The 14218-nt window shown below is 42.2% G+C and overlaps 2 protein-coding genes across 4 annotated transcripts; one reads left to right on the top strand and one right to left on the bottom strand.

The window, feature by feature from the left end:
* Positions 1 to 138: 138 nt before the first annotated feature.
* Positions 139 to 6957, bottom strand: LOC116212792. 3 transcript variants are annotated; one of them, XM_031547488.1, is made up of 9 exons: positions 6760 to 6954; positions 6252 to 6306; positions 4886 to 6093; positions 2721 to 4089; positions 2181 to 2460; positions 1954 to 2061; positions 1590 to 1868; positions 1362 to 1505; positions 139 to 766 (listed from the first exon to the last, which is right to left on the bottom strand). In XM_031547488.1, the coding sequence occupies exons 3-9, from the start codon at positions 6063 to 6065 to the stop codon at positions 578 to 580; spliced, it is 3549 nt and encodes a 1182-aa protein (XP_031403348.1). In that variant the 5' UTR covers positions 6066 to 6093; positions 6252 to 6306; positions 6760 to 6954; the 3' UTR covers positions 139 to 577. The 3 variants fall into 3 exon arrangements, with proteins under 3 accessions (XP_031403348.1, XP_031403350.1, XP_031403351.1); XM_031547490.1 differs by having other exon boundaries at positions 317 to 766; positions 2721 to 3999; positions 6760 to 6955; XM_031547491.1 differs by lacking the exons at positions 139 to 766; positions 1362 to 1505 and having other exon boundaries at positions 1726 to 1882; positions 6760 to 6957.
* A 1028-nt stretch (positions 6958 to 7985) lies between these two features.
* LOC116212793 (nuclear exosome regulator NRDE2) lies at positions 7986 to 14032 on the top strand. The gene is made up of 10 exons (XM_031547492.1): positions 7986 to 8573; positions 8920 to 9679; positions 10415 to 11033; positions 11211 to 11382; positions 11474 to 11837; positions 11978 to 12088; positions 12182 to 12533; positions 12944 to 13169; positions 13376 to 13597; positions 13755 to 14032. Exons 1-10 carry the CDS (start codon positions 8032 to 8034, stop codon positions 13906 to 13908), a joined length of 3522 nt encoding a protein of 1173 aa, XP_031403352.1. The 5' UTR covers positions 7986 to 8031; the 3' UTR covers positions 13909 to 14032.
* Positions 14033 to 14218: the final 186 nt, after the last annotated feature.

Consider the following 14218-nt stretch of genomic DNA (forward strand, 5'->3'; position numbering starts at 1 on the left):
TCGAGAAGCTCAACATCTCGAGCAGAGTCGAGTTATTCACCGGAAACGAAATTAAATGAAACGTTTCTTTTAAAAGCCTTTTAACAAAGTTGCATTTGTAAGAGCCCTTTTGAATAAATGAAACAGCCAAAAATGGAGGGACGTATAAATTGACAAAAGCTATCACTGAATAACCTAATGAAGTGAAAAAAAGAATTATCACACATCATTTACAACACTTTCCAGGAGTCCTCATCCCACCATACAACAGAGATAAAGAAAGGGAATGGCAAACTAATGACGATACAATCCGGGTGCGGAAATCACTTCTTTTTCCACCGGAGGAAATAACTCGAACAAAGCTTCGTATCGTTAGGGAGGATGAGAAACCAATACCGCCTATGACACTAGAGTTGCGGACATGGAGATATAAGGCGGGCGGTTGTGTGAAGGGGTGGACCTACTTGGAGACCCTTCTCAGATGGCCGAACAAACAGGCAAAGAATGTGTTTCGGGGTCATGCCTCCTTCCCCTTCTGATAAGACACCTGTCGAGCAAAATATACGGAAAGGGCAACTGTGCCACACTTCAGAGGGGCTCAAGATGAAATGGGTTCGTAAGGGTACGAGAGCCATGGGTGCTTCAGAGCCTCGGAGGCGGAAGGCCGCTTCTTTGGGTTCACTTCGAGCAGTTGAGCAACGAAGTCTATGAAGCCTTGGTCACCCATCGGCAATCTGTGCCTCAGGGAAGTTTTCTTCGGGATCAGGTACTCAAGTCTATTGGTGTCCTGAAGATACAAGGGGTGCACAATAGAATTAGAAAGAATTCCCAGCAACTCGGGTGAAAACCCTACCTTCACCTTCCTTCTCAATAATTGGTCGAGCCTAAACCAAATGGATTTGGAATCGACATTAATGGTGAGATTAATACTAGCAATGTTCATCTTTTCATGAGGAAAGTTTCTAGGAAAAATTTCAAGTGAAAATGAACACATGATGCAAGAGAAAAGCTACACCTACCATTTCCGATAAGCCAAATAATCACAATTGACGTCTGCTAAAAACTAGTTTAGACTCAATAACATCTATTCTAACAAAAGAACTATTATAACACATACCAAATATAAAGACAGATGAGCCAGCACAGAGAACGTCAACTCTCAAAGGCTTAGTATGGGTTGTTTATCATGCTTTTCATAATTCATTGCGATTTCCTCACCGACAAGATAAGCACGAAAAATCGATGCAACACTGAAACTGATGAAGAAAACTCATTGAGTAATAGCTCTTTTTGTTGGTTGAAGAGAGACGCCTTAGAGGAGCCAAACCCAGGCTAATGCAAACATTAAAATAGCACTAAGCAGATTAAAATGTATTTTTGACCTGATTCCGCTCATAGAGCATGTGATTCTTCGTGAAATATTTGTACGTGTCTCGTCCCTTAGCCATCATTTCTTGTTCGATGGGGCCGATGATACCAATCACACGAGCAAGCAGCGTTGCAGGCGAATCGTTTTGAAAAAGGACCTGGGATTTACAGACCAAATCAAAATCATTCCGCATAATACAAAAAGGCCAGGAGCAAATAGATGTTTCATGACCAGAACTCACATTGCCAGTGCACAGTTCAGCTAATATGCATCCCAATGACCAAATGTCTATCTTCTTATCATACGGGAGTCCCAGGATAACTTCCGGAGCACGATATGACCTCGACTGGACATAGGAGCACAGATGATCTGTCTCGAAGCAACTGCTCCCAAGATCGATGACCTTCACCTCACATCTACTGTAGCTCTTCACCAATATATTCTCAGGCTTCAGATCACAATGAATGAGGCCAAGGCCATGCAAAAATTGAAGTGCCTCCAAGCACTGAATGGTCACTGACTGCACAAGTTATTCTAAGAGAACGTAAGGCATTTGCTCACATTAGCCATGCATAGATGGTGAAATACAATGGCATCATACAAACCTGCAACCGTGGCATCGTGAAGTAAACCTCCCCGCCAGACTCTCGATTGAATTTATGGAACTCGTATAAATTTGCCTTTAGCAGCTCGCATACTATTAGCAAATGCTCCTGCAAGTAAAGCCAGCAAATATAAGATCCGAGAAACAGTTACAAAGTAAACCAAAACAAATACTAAAGTTCAATCTGCAAGCAGAAAGCTAATGTTTGTCAATGTAATTGTGACTTACCCGGTAATAAAAGTAATCGTATAATCGGAGGATATGGTTCTTGTCAGCAGGGTCGTGCTTGTTGACATACTTTAGTAGCTTAATCTCGTCAAGGCTCTGATCAAAGAAATCCTTGTTGTTCTTGATGATTTTCATGCAGACATCCATGCCTGTGTGCAGATCATGTGCTTGTATAGCTTTGCTGAAAGCTGCAGAACCAAGGTACTCTGTAACGTGATATCTCCCAGCAATTACAGAGTTCAGAACGACATGAAAATTCTTGTCCTCCTCGAAGCCCGTTCTGCAATAATGGTAGAGCAGTGTAGTTAAGAAAACTAATGGGCAAAAAGGACTATCTGAAAAGCTGCAGATACTACAACCTTTTTCTTCCTTTCACCCTCTACATTTTTCAGCTCGACAAGTTATCTTAATTTCCAACCTCTAACTCTCTTAGCAATAGATACATTAAGTTCTAGCAACCACTGCCCAGTTGTATTTACATAAATATAAGCAGAAATCAATGAAAACTTTCAATTCAAGTTTACAGTGCAGAATATATACCTGTTCTTCCTGTGGACAATTTTAAGATTGAAGGTCTCGAATTCCTCTTCCTGAGTCTTGATTTGTTTAACCTGCTCCTGCACTGCAGCTGCTTCTTCATCCTCGAGAATTGCTCCAGGATCCTCCTCCCTAGCACTGCCAACATTTTCATCTGCTTCTTTCTTCATTGAGATTCTCTCAGCATATCCATAATTCGAGAGCGAGGAGGGAGAAGAATTGGCCGATCTTGTGGCATTTGCATTATTTTCATCTGGTGAACTTTTAGCAGTTGAAGAATCGCTGCCTTTTCTCTTCCATGTAGTAAGCATGTCATCATTCTTGCTGACCGAAGCATTCAGTGTCTCTTCATTCTCATAAGCAAGTAGAGCATTAGAGTTGTTCGACCAAAGGGGTTTGCTGGAGCCCACCTGAACCAAATGATCATCTCTCAGAGGTGGAACAAATGAAAAACCCCCATCCGTTTGACCCTTCACTTGTGTTCCAACACTCTTATCATTCCCCACTTTTTGTTTACTAGAATCCTGCTTCTCAGTTCTCCTCTTGTCCCCCTTCGACCCACCAGGATATGTGTCATGTGCTTCACTTTTCGAATTTCGGGACCCAGAAATTCCAGTATCGTGTTCGTGGAAGTACTCTACATCACCTTCACTGCTGCCTCCGACTAAACTCTCCCGAACTTCACTGCCAATATCAGCAGCATCACTATTAATGCCCACACCAATTGATCTGACAGAACTGTGTTGATCTTCATCTGTACGTGTATCATCGATCTGTGGCCGAGCAGAGTCACTCAGCAACTTCCCATCTTCTAACATGATAAGTTCGTTAGACTGTGTAACAAAGCCCTGCCATACAGGTTCAGAGCGCATAAAATTCAGTTCTTCCTCGTCCATCAACTGCCCATCATACCGTGCAATCAAATCATTATCATCAACCCTCTTATACACCTCACTCACTGCCAGCCCAAGTGGGTCATCCGATGCTGTGACAGGTTCAACAATTTTCGACTGAAAATACTGCTCCCCTGAGAAATAAGAATCCTCCTCGGTAAAAGATTGATCATCTTCATCCTTTGTGGGACCTCTTTCCTGCATGTCAGGAACACTCCCATGGGCTGTTCCCTTTTCATTGTCACTTGGGTAATCGATTTCGTGAGCGAGGAACCATGCCTCATCCTCAATAGGTTGTCTCATGTAGCCAACGTCGTCGTCATCATCGTATTCATCAGAATCCCAGTACTCATTTGGATAGTCAATGGACTCGCTTAACCCATCACCTGCTGTTGCAAAACCGGACACCAGATCAGAAGTATCCTCTGCAATTCCATGACTGACTGAGAGCCAACTGCCTCCAGCAAGCCGTTTCCCACCTGAATTATCCTTAAAGATGAAAAATTCACAGCCGCAGACCCAAGTGGAAACACAAATACAAGGCAAGGCAATCACAAAAAGAGATTTACATAAAGCTTGAAAAGAGATATGACCAAATGCAAGTACATTGGCTTATGCAATCATCCCTAATTTAACATGAACTATCATAAACATATGCAAGCAGCAAGAATTGCAAAGTACATTCGGTTGCTCACATGCACAAGGGGTTACCACTAAGAAAATTCATTAGCGACATACAGAACATGACAATGGTAAGAATCTAAAAAGAAGCACTACCTTTCAAAATACTAACTACCAAAGATAACATCAAGTCAGCAAGGCGAAAACAATGTAAACTTCTGGAAGTGGAATTTCAGAAAATGAATCTGCATAGTTTAAAATCTGCATAAATTTGATCTGATGGTCCATCTTCGGAAATGCAGGCCAATAGACGTCCACAATCACACACAAAATGGGCACATTGCATTGGTCTTATTTCCCAGCAATTCAAATGCAAGACAAAATATGAAATGAATCCATCTAAGCCGTGTAAACTCATTAAGCGAAATGCAGTCAAGTAACAAGATAAAATGCAGGATGACAACTACTTCAATTACGGATCAGGAACATGATAGACTTTGTACACGGAAAAAGGCCACTTATAAAAGACATACGGCAGGTCTGAAGAAACGCAGAGAGAAGACATCATCTAGACGAATGCAGCTATTGAACAAAAATGACAGAGGGCAGAAGCATTTAGATTGATGATCAGTATGGACGAAAATTTAGGCTAACCTGAAGAGCTTAATTCTTGTCCAACAGGAACATCTAGGTAGGACCCTATTAGGAAAGTACTATCAGCACCTGGGATCTTCAGTCTATCCTGGTCATATTTCTCTTCCCAGTTAGATGTCAAGGACTTATCCTCTGACTTAAGCTTGACAGGGGGCAACCTTGGCAACTCTTCCCTTGGAGTGTCAAATAATGGGGGAAAACCCAAGCTGCTCGTGTACTTTTGGTCAGTATTCCCTGTTGTTTTCCCAAAATACATTGCTCTGCCCACCTCATCTACCTGCTCTTTGATCGCTGCCCTGATGTCACTTGTCTCTGCTTTCTTCTTTCCTTCTCTCTTGTCAGATCCAGTAATGCGATCAGAGCTGTTGGACGTATCCCCCTTGGAGAAAGGAAAGACAGTCTTGACAGAACAATCTTTCCACAACTCAGCTGACGACGTTGTGGGTACCTCACTTCTGGACCATGGATTATCCACGAAGTTTCCTTTCGAGTATGCATTACTAATTTTGTGCTGTTGGTCAACTTCCTTGCATTCAGTTGTGACAACTTTGTCATACTTCGGCTCCACTTGGGCTTTACTGGTGCTCCCTATCCACGAACTTCTCTTTCCGCCGGAATAAATAATCTCTTCCCCAGAGACTGCATCAGCTTTACCAGCATCTGGAGCATCATTTGTACAGCACTGTGGAGGCTCAGGATTAAGCTTCGAGAAGTCGTTACTCTTGCTATAAACGGCAGTTACACCAGGTCCATTGCTTGGACTAAACTTCCATGTATACAGATCAAGAACTGCATCATCCGAACCTTTAGGAAAACTAAAGCCTTTATCAGCTGCCCCACTCACTTCATTTGGTTTTCCATGCTCTGCAGATGATGCAGCATTCTTCCATTTGCTTTCCGAGCCATTTCTACCAGTTCCGCACTCGATTTCTTTAACAATGAGTTCTGTGGAGACTTCACCACTATTTTGATTGCTAGACACTAAATTTACAACAGTTGGCTTATCACCATTCTGCTCAGGCAATGATTTAACCGAGTCCTCTTCTAGGGCAAGTCTCTCAAGGAAACCATTCAAATCAGGGCGATTACCAAGCTCGCTACGAAAAGCTGCCTCTGCTTTTGTAAATTTATTCTTCCGCAGAAAATCAAGAATCACATCAACTGAGCTGGACTCAGCCATTGTCAAGCACCAGACCCACAAGCACCACCTGAACCAACGTACAGGGCCATTAACAAATACTCGCTACAAAACACGTGCACACTATGTTTCCCCTAATCCTTGATATTTTAAACAAGTTAAAGCAAGAAGAAACTGAAACAGAAAATTTAACAAGATATCGGCTAGCTCAGTTGAGCAAGTACACACCTGTTAAGATAGAAGTATGTGTCGACCCCGACTAGATGCTGAGCCTCTACAAGTCCTGAAGAACAGGCATCATTCAACCGTTAGCTAAATTCAAACTTGCCCCAATGCTCAAGTTCGAATCCCAAACTTCGAGCAACTCATAATCTGCAACAACTCTATAATAAAGAACAGAATATTCCCCATAGAGAAAAAATTCCCTTATGTTCAATCTCCGAACAGCTCTAGCGAGGACTCCAATCATGCTACTTCATGTTTCCCGCCCACATTTTCCAGGAATCCGGGTGGACACCAATCGAAACCCCCCGGAGCTGAAACTCCAAGCTCCCCAAGAGATCCACAGCTACCCCAAAAACCCTAAAAAATCAACAGACCCCAAATCCACAACGAATGTTCCCCACCCTACCACACTCTGTATCCACCAAGGCAAGCATTCACAGCGTCACTGAGCTCCGAAGAGCTCGATCGAATCCAAAGAATTGAACCGTGCCAGAAGCAGAGTACGACTTACGGATCGAATCAGAGGGGGAAGGGGGAGCTAGACTTCGTGAAGATGGAACAGCAGGGAAGAGGCTCTCTTGCTCCCGTCGTCGCCATGGAAGAAGAAGAAGAAGAAGAGAGAATCACACAGAGAGCTTGAGACCAAAACTACTGTACACACAGCAAAGTAATGTTTTTTACAAATTGCTATGAACAGGGCAACAAAACAACGATGCAATGGCATTAAAAAAAAAAAAAGAATATTTTCTTTTTCCCGGGGTTATCTTTGGCCTGCAGGAGCCGCAACGGAGCTATTATAATTATAATAATTATTAAAAACAAAAAAAAAATCATAACTCACGATTTGAAGCGTTTTATTTCTTGAGCTAGGAAGTATAGTACAATGGTATTGGTACGTGTCGTTGCTTAGTATGTTCCGAGTGATTCTCATTATGGAATTAAAGGAAATCATTGGATCTGTGATTGAAAATTCAGTCACCCCAAATGGAAACCCCAACAGTACTTATACAAAAGTTTGTGATTTTGTATGTATAAAAACTTTTTATAGAACTTGCATAATTGTACAAATTCTAAATTTTTTTGTACACTTGTTTTGGGATTTTATATTTGGGGTGCCTAAAAATTTAGTCACGGATCCCAAGAATTATTCTAGGTTTACAATTTACTCAAGCCTTTTTATTATACTTTTTATTTTTTTGAATTAAACTCACAAATTTCCATTACAATCGAGAAGAAATATTAGTCTTTTAGGGCCGATCACACTCAAACCTAAATTAGAAATTAATTTTTTAGTGGATCTTTAGGATATATATATATTTATTGAAGGTAATTTTGATCTTCAGATATTATGAAATTATTAACATGCCAAATTCAAAATAATCGTTTAAATTTTTTTATTTATTCATTTATTTAATATTCGGATATTCGGATAATTTAAATATGAGATTTGGTAGGGTACTGTTCGGCTGTGTGGACTGCACCGAGCATGTGACCATTATCATTTCTCCTTGCGATCTGCGCCGTGTGATCCGAGCGCGATCCGACGTTCAGCTGTAATCTTTGCCATCTCCGTCAAAAGCTTCTTAATTTAAAAATCCCGCTTTCCTGTAGACTGGAGATTGGGCTTTCCGCCGTGACAATGGGCCCAAAAAAGGAATGGGTCGAGCATTGGGCCTAGGGACGAGCTCGGACCGGCCCATAACCGCCGGTGGGACCAGGTAGTCGTCGTTCATCGGAATCGGAAGCCACCGGTTCCCTCTCGATTGCAGAGCAGTGAGCTCCCATGGCGGACGAAGCAGAAGCTGCACCTGCCGGAGAAGACGTCATGGAAACGGAAGCTCTGGCAGTGGAACCTCGAGAGCAGCAACAGGTCGAAGTCGCAGCATCTCTCTTTCCTCTAGCAAGCTCGTCTTTGTCAATCCCCGCCACGCCGAGCGCCCCCCAGTGGCTCAGCAACTCCAGCTTCACCGTCGACCTCTCCACCGTAAACGTCGAAGTCGCCTCCCTCCACAGCCGCGACGCGGAGCTGGAGCCTGAATGGGAAGAGGACAGGGAGGGAGAGGACAAGGCAACCGCCAAGGCTTCATACGAGCTGCTGGAATCCTCCGGGTCGGATGGCGACACGAGGAGGGAGAGGAAAAGGAGGAGCAAGAAGAAGAAGCGGAAGAGGGAGAGATCGAGGGAGCGAGCAGACGTGGGGGCCGAATTCGGGGCAAGGAAATCTGGTGTTCGTGCGTGGGCCGGCCCGGACTTTAAGCCGGCGAAGGAATATTACTTCGATTCCCACGGGGATCGGGATAACTTGGCATTTGGAAGTCTTTACAGGTACTTGCAGATTGCTTTTGAATCAATCAATGTTTGTTTGCCGCTAAGTATGAGAATGATATTGCCAAGCAATAGAAGAAGTGATTAGGTCTGAGCAACTTCAACAAGATGCTTAAGTGACAGGACATGCTACATTAATAATGAATTGTAAATGACAGGTTCTTGGTCTTTGATTCAATAATTTCGTTATCTAAGTTGGGGAAATTTGGAATTGAATAGATTGCCTTAATCTTTCCGTTTTGTGATGCAATATCGAGTGACAGTCTAAAGTTTTCTAAGGTTTTGTACAAATGATTTGATGGTGTATTGTCAAATTTGGACTCATTGACGGTTTATTATTGTGCAGAATGGATGTTGCCCGCTATAAGCCTTTCAGTTCAGATAAAGGTTTTGGCCTCGGGTTTGGAAGGTCTTATCAGAGAAAGGGATCTGTATTTGACAGGGATGAGGACATCGATGCACTGGACAGTAAACTAAAATCCGATGGTCGCTATTGGTCTCCCAGATATTCGGCTTTGGAACGTCATAAAAGTTATAGGCGCTTTCGGATTCTTGCACCCAAGAAGTCCGATGATGTAGTTCTGGATGATTTTATTCCTTTATCAGAAGCTGAGACCTCACATGAGAGCGCTGATGGTAGTTCGACCTTAAGAACCACGATAGAGGAGTCATGGGAAGACAAGGTGCTGCGGAAGACACGGGAGTTCAACAAAATGACTCGAGAGCATCCTCATGATGAGAGAATATGGTTGGAATTTGCTGAATTTCAAGATAAGGTTTCGAGTATGCAACCCCAGAAAGGTGCCCGTCTGCAAACTCTTGAAAAGAAGATCAGTATCTTAGAGAAGGCAACTGAACTCAATCCAGATAATGAGGATCTATTACTTGCCCTTCTGAAGGCTTATCAGAGTAGAGATAGCAGTGATGCGCTCATTGGAAGATGGGAAAAGATACTCGTACAGCATTCAGGAAGTTGCAGATTGTGGCGGGAGTTTTTGCATGTTCTACAAGGTGAATTTTCCAGGTTCAAAGTTTCTGAGTTGAGGAAGATGTATGCTCATGCAATCCAAGCCCTATCTTCAGCATGCAGCAGGCAATCCAGGCAGGTGCTGACTTTCTTTGCCTAATTGGAAATTGGGTTACTGTATTTATTGTTGAACCTCTCCCTTTACATTTGATATGCAACGTCAAAGATCTTGTTAGAAGCTTGATAAGGCACCAGGTTTGTCTAGAAAAGGTTTATGCCTCGGATATTGCACTCTCTAGATGACTTTATGCACCATTGTAGAGTCGATGTTAGTAACAGTAATTAGGAAACAAATTACCCATTGCTTCTGATGTAACTTCTTGCCTGTTGCTATTATAGTTGTCTCACAATCCCATGGCATTTGAATCTGATTGTTGAAAGAATGATTTATAAATATTTATGTTGTCTACACGGTCCAATGATTGGCTTCTTGTAGTTCTGAAGGGTTAAACCTCTAGTTGGATATGGTGAAAGGAATCACAGCAAGAGGTGTCACGAGTAGCATTTTCCAGAAAAAGTAGGAGCGGTGCACGCCTGCTGCTTGAAATTTGGCTTTCTAAAGCCTGTTAAACCTGATATACTCAGAGAAGTTGGTGCTTGTGTCAATGTAATCTCTCTAGGTAGACTTTATGAACTTATATTGTGCATCATCAAACACCAGTACCTTTTTTATCCATGTGCAAGAGAGCAGGCACCTAAACATAAGGTTCTAGTTTTCTGCGTATGAATGACCGGTCTTGCATTTTTCCACTTTGATGAAAAGTTTTCTTTGATGGTAAGGGGACATAATTGGCAATGGTTGACCTTGATGCAGGTTAATCACATTGGTGGATCTCCTGATAAAGCTACCACTCAATTGGAGGTTGGGCTTGTTGATATATTTCTCAGTCTTTGTAGGTTTGAATGGCAAGCGGGTTACCAGGAATTGGCCACTGCATTGTTCCAGGCTGAAATTGAATTTAGTTTGTTTTGTCCCTCCTTGCACTTGACTGAGCTGAACAAGCGAAGGCTTTTAGAACATTTCTGGAACAGTGGTGGTGCAAGAGTTGGAGAAGAAGGGGCACTTGGTTGGGCCACATGGTTGGAGAAAGAAGAGGAAGATAGGCAAAGGGTTATGAAAGAAGAGTCTTCACTAGATGATGAAAAAGGTGGTTGGACTGGCTGGTTAGAGCCTCCATCCAGGAATGCAAAAACAACTGAAGATGCAGTGGAGATCCCCAATGCAGCTTTTGAGGAACTCCCAGAGGAGCTTGAGGTTGAGCCTGAAGATCTCAAACAGGAAGATGACACTGAAACTTTACTGAAAATGCTAGGCATTGATGCTGATGCTGGGGCGAATGTCGAGGTCAAAGACCCCTCAACATGGGTTAGATGGTCAAAGGAAGAGTCTTCCAGAGATTGTGATCAATGGATGCCTATTCATTCTGAACCCGGTCTCTCTTTTCTTTGTCTATGTATTTGTTTGTGTTCATTTATCTCCTTATTCCTTCCCATTGCTAGAAGCTTCTGTAATTTTTGAGTTTACGGTGGCACATTCATCATCTTTCTATATCTGTTTGAACTTGTTGCTATTATATCTCATTTTGAAAATTAATTTGACTCTCTTACAGCTGGGACCTCTCCCAACGATGGGAAACCTGACAAGGAAGACGATGAACAGCTTCAGAGTGTTATACTATATGAAGATGTTAGTGAGTTTTTGTTCTCACTGAGCTCTGAGGAAGCACGTCTGTCTCTAGTCTCGCAATTTGTTGATTTTTATGGTGGAAGAATATCTCAGAGGTATTTAGAGGAGGATGATTGCTTTCTTTGCCTAGTTTTCGTGTTGTGGGACTTCTCATTATTTTTGGTTTTTATGGGTTTTCTGTTCCAGTGTTTGCACAAACAGCTCAAGTTGGATGGAGAAAATCCTCAGCCTTGAGGCATTCCCTGAAAATATATCTCAGCATTTGAGGAGTGTTCACGATATTTTAGCAAAGGCAGAAATTTGTTCTAATGGCCATAATAGCTTGGAGTTCCTCCTAAGCGGCGAAAACAAGCTTCATCAGAGGACTAATATGATGACATTCCTTCGAAATGCTGCCCTACTCTGTCTAAATGTCTTCCCTCGAAATTACAACCTCGAAGAAGCTGTCCTCATTGCTGAAGAGTTGTCTGTTACTGAAACGAACTCTTCTAGCAATTCTGCAACTCCGTGCCGAGTTCTTGCCAAAAGCCTCTTGAAGAAAGATCGTCAGGTATTGCTCCTTTCTCGAGCTGTTATACAGTTCTACCTTCGCATGGCAGCTGCTAGCACAGCCCTTCTTTTTTCATAAAGCATTTTGTTCCAAGTTCCTCTAGAATATTCATCTTATCTGCTTCCCTATTGTCGTTGCAGGATGTCTTACTTTGTGGAGTTTATGCACGGAGGGAAGCTGCTTTCGGGAACATTGATCATGCAAGAAAAGTATTTGACATGGCTTTATCATCTGTTGAAGTGCTTCCCCCGGTATGATCTTTATCAATATATCTATACAGTTGTCCCCTTATAATTTCATAGTTTCTGAACAATGGCTAACCCGGGATTTCACCTATCCTTCAGAATCTAAAATCAACTGCACCCCTTTTACACCTATGGTATGCGGAGATGGAGCTCTCAAGTGGTCTGGATGAAGGTTCAGAATCCTTGTCCCGGGCTATCCACATTTTAACTTGCTTTGGGAGTGATGTAGCATACAGCCCATTCAAAAGTCTACCTTCAAACTTGCAATTGCTGAGAGCCCGTCGAGGCTTTAAAGAGAGAATCAAAACAGTACGTTCTGCATGGACAATAGGGGCCATTGATGACCAATCTGTTGCTATTGTCTGCTCAGCAGCTCTGTTTGAGGAGTTGACTGTTGGGTGGGCTGCAGGTATCGAAGTTCTCGATCAGTCCTTCTCAATGGTGCTTCCAGGTAATTTCCAGCATTATCTATGCGCATTTATCCTTTTGTACGGGCCAGTTTCAGTACCAAGTAGTAGGCTAGTAGCAGATACAGTATTAACAATTAGAGAACCTTTATGTTCTTTAATATGAGAAGAGCATAACTTTTTTAATAGGTATAAGTTGGTGGAACCTTAAATGGAGCAATGGACAGAGGCGTCTTCATCATGAAGCTTTAGAACAGAGAGTTTGCTTGTGCTGTGATTTTTCAGTTTCTTATGTTTTGAGTAGGCATAGTTCCATATCAGGATCAATAATTCCACATTGATCCGAAAGATTCCGTATCATATTCAACTGCATACAGTCTTTCTGATTGAATACTTGTAAAACTCAAGTTTCTAACCCTCTGTTTATTTACTTTTTTCTTACCCCAATCTACAGAGAGGAGAAGCAACAGTTATCAACTCGAGTTTTTATACAACTTTTACTCGAGGATGTTTCGGAGGCATCAGAAGCAGTTGACCCTGCCAAAGATGTGGGATATGATCATACAGGGCTTGCAGATCTACCCTTTCAATCCCGACCTCTTTAGCACTTTAGTTGACATAAGCCATGTCTACACCACCCCGAATAAGCTGCGGTGGTTCTTCGACAGCTTCTCTTGCAAGTATGGTATTTCTTTTTCCTTTCCCTTAAATACCTAATCTTGCTAAACGGGTTGCTTGTAGCTGGAACTTGTAGCTTAGCATCATTTGGCTTATTCTTCCTCTTTTCTTTGTATTGGTTTAGCATGGAATACATCTTTTGTAAGTTCACAATACATGCGACTTTTTGATAGAGATAGTAACTCAATCGTGCTGGTGATACATTCAGGAGACCTTCAGTGATTGTCTGGCTTTTCGCATTGGCTTTCGAGATGACGAAGGCCAATTCCGAGCACAGAATACATGGGCTGTTTGAGAGGGCATTGACCAATGAGAAGTTGCGTTCTTCAGTAGTACTTTGGAGGTGCTACATTGCATATGAGATTGATGTAGCTAGAAACCATTATGCAGCAAGGCGGGTTTTCTTCCGAGCTATTCATGCTTGTCCATGGTAAGTTCTTAATGGACTCAAATTATATCATGATTCTAATGTGACAATTATAACATCTCTGTAATGTTTTTGCTGTGATCTAAGTTCGAATAAAGTGATTCCAAGTTTATTTGTTGCAACTTACTAATGGATATCATTGCTTCATATGTCTGTCTAGGTCTAAGAAGTTGTGGCTCGATGGCTTCCACAAGCTTAGTTCCGTTCTGACTCCGAAAGAACTATCGGATTTGCAGGAAGTAATGCGGGACAAAGAGTTGAATCTGCGAACAGATATTTACGAGATTCTCTTGCAAGATGAGGGCATGTCATGAAGCGAAAACCAAAGAACAGTTAATGTTCCCTGACATACATGTATAAAATGAAAAAAATCGTAGTTCGTGTACGTTAGATTTCAAATCTTGATCATCAAATTATGAAAAAGCTAGATTCTGATGATGTTGAATTCATGATGACGCATCCCAGATTCGAAACACAGAAGTAACCGTTGAGGTTGGTTGATTGGTCCATTGCTAGAGACGCCTCTAGGAAGAGCAGTGTTCTCAGATCTTATACCTGAGCTACTCAGATGGCATACCTGCCTATCCCTCTCAGGAGTGTTCATCTCGGACAAATCATACATGC

The sequence above is a fragment of the Punica granatum genome, chromosome 7 (genome assembly GCF_007655135.1).
Source record: "Punica granatum isolate Tunisia-2019 chromosome 7, ASM765513v2, whole genome shotgun sequence".
NCBI classification, from domain to species: domain Eukaryota; kingdom Viridiplantae; phylum Streptophyta; class Magnoliopsida; order Myrtales; family Lythraceae; genus Punica; species Punica granatum.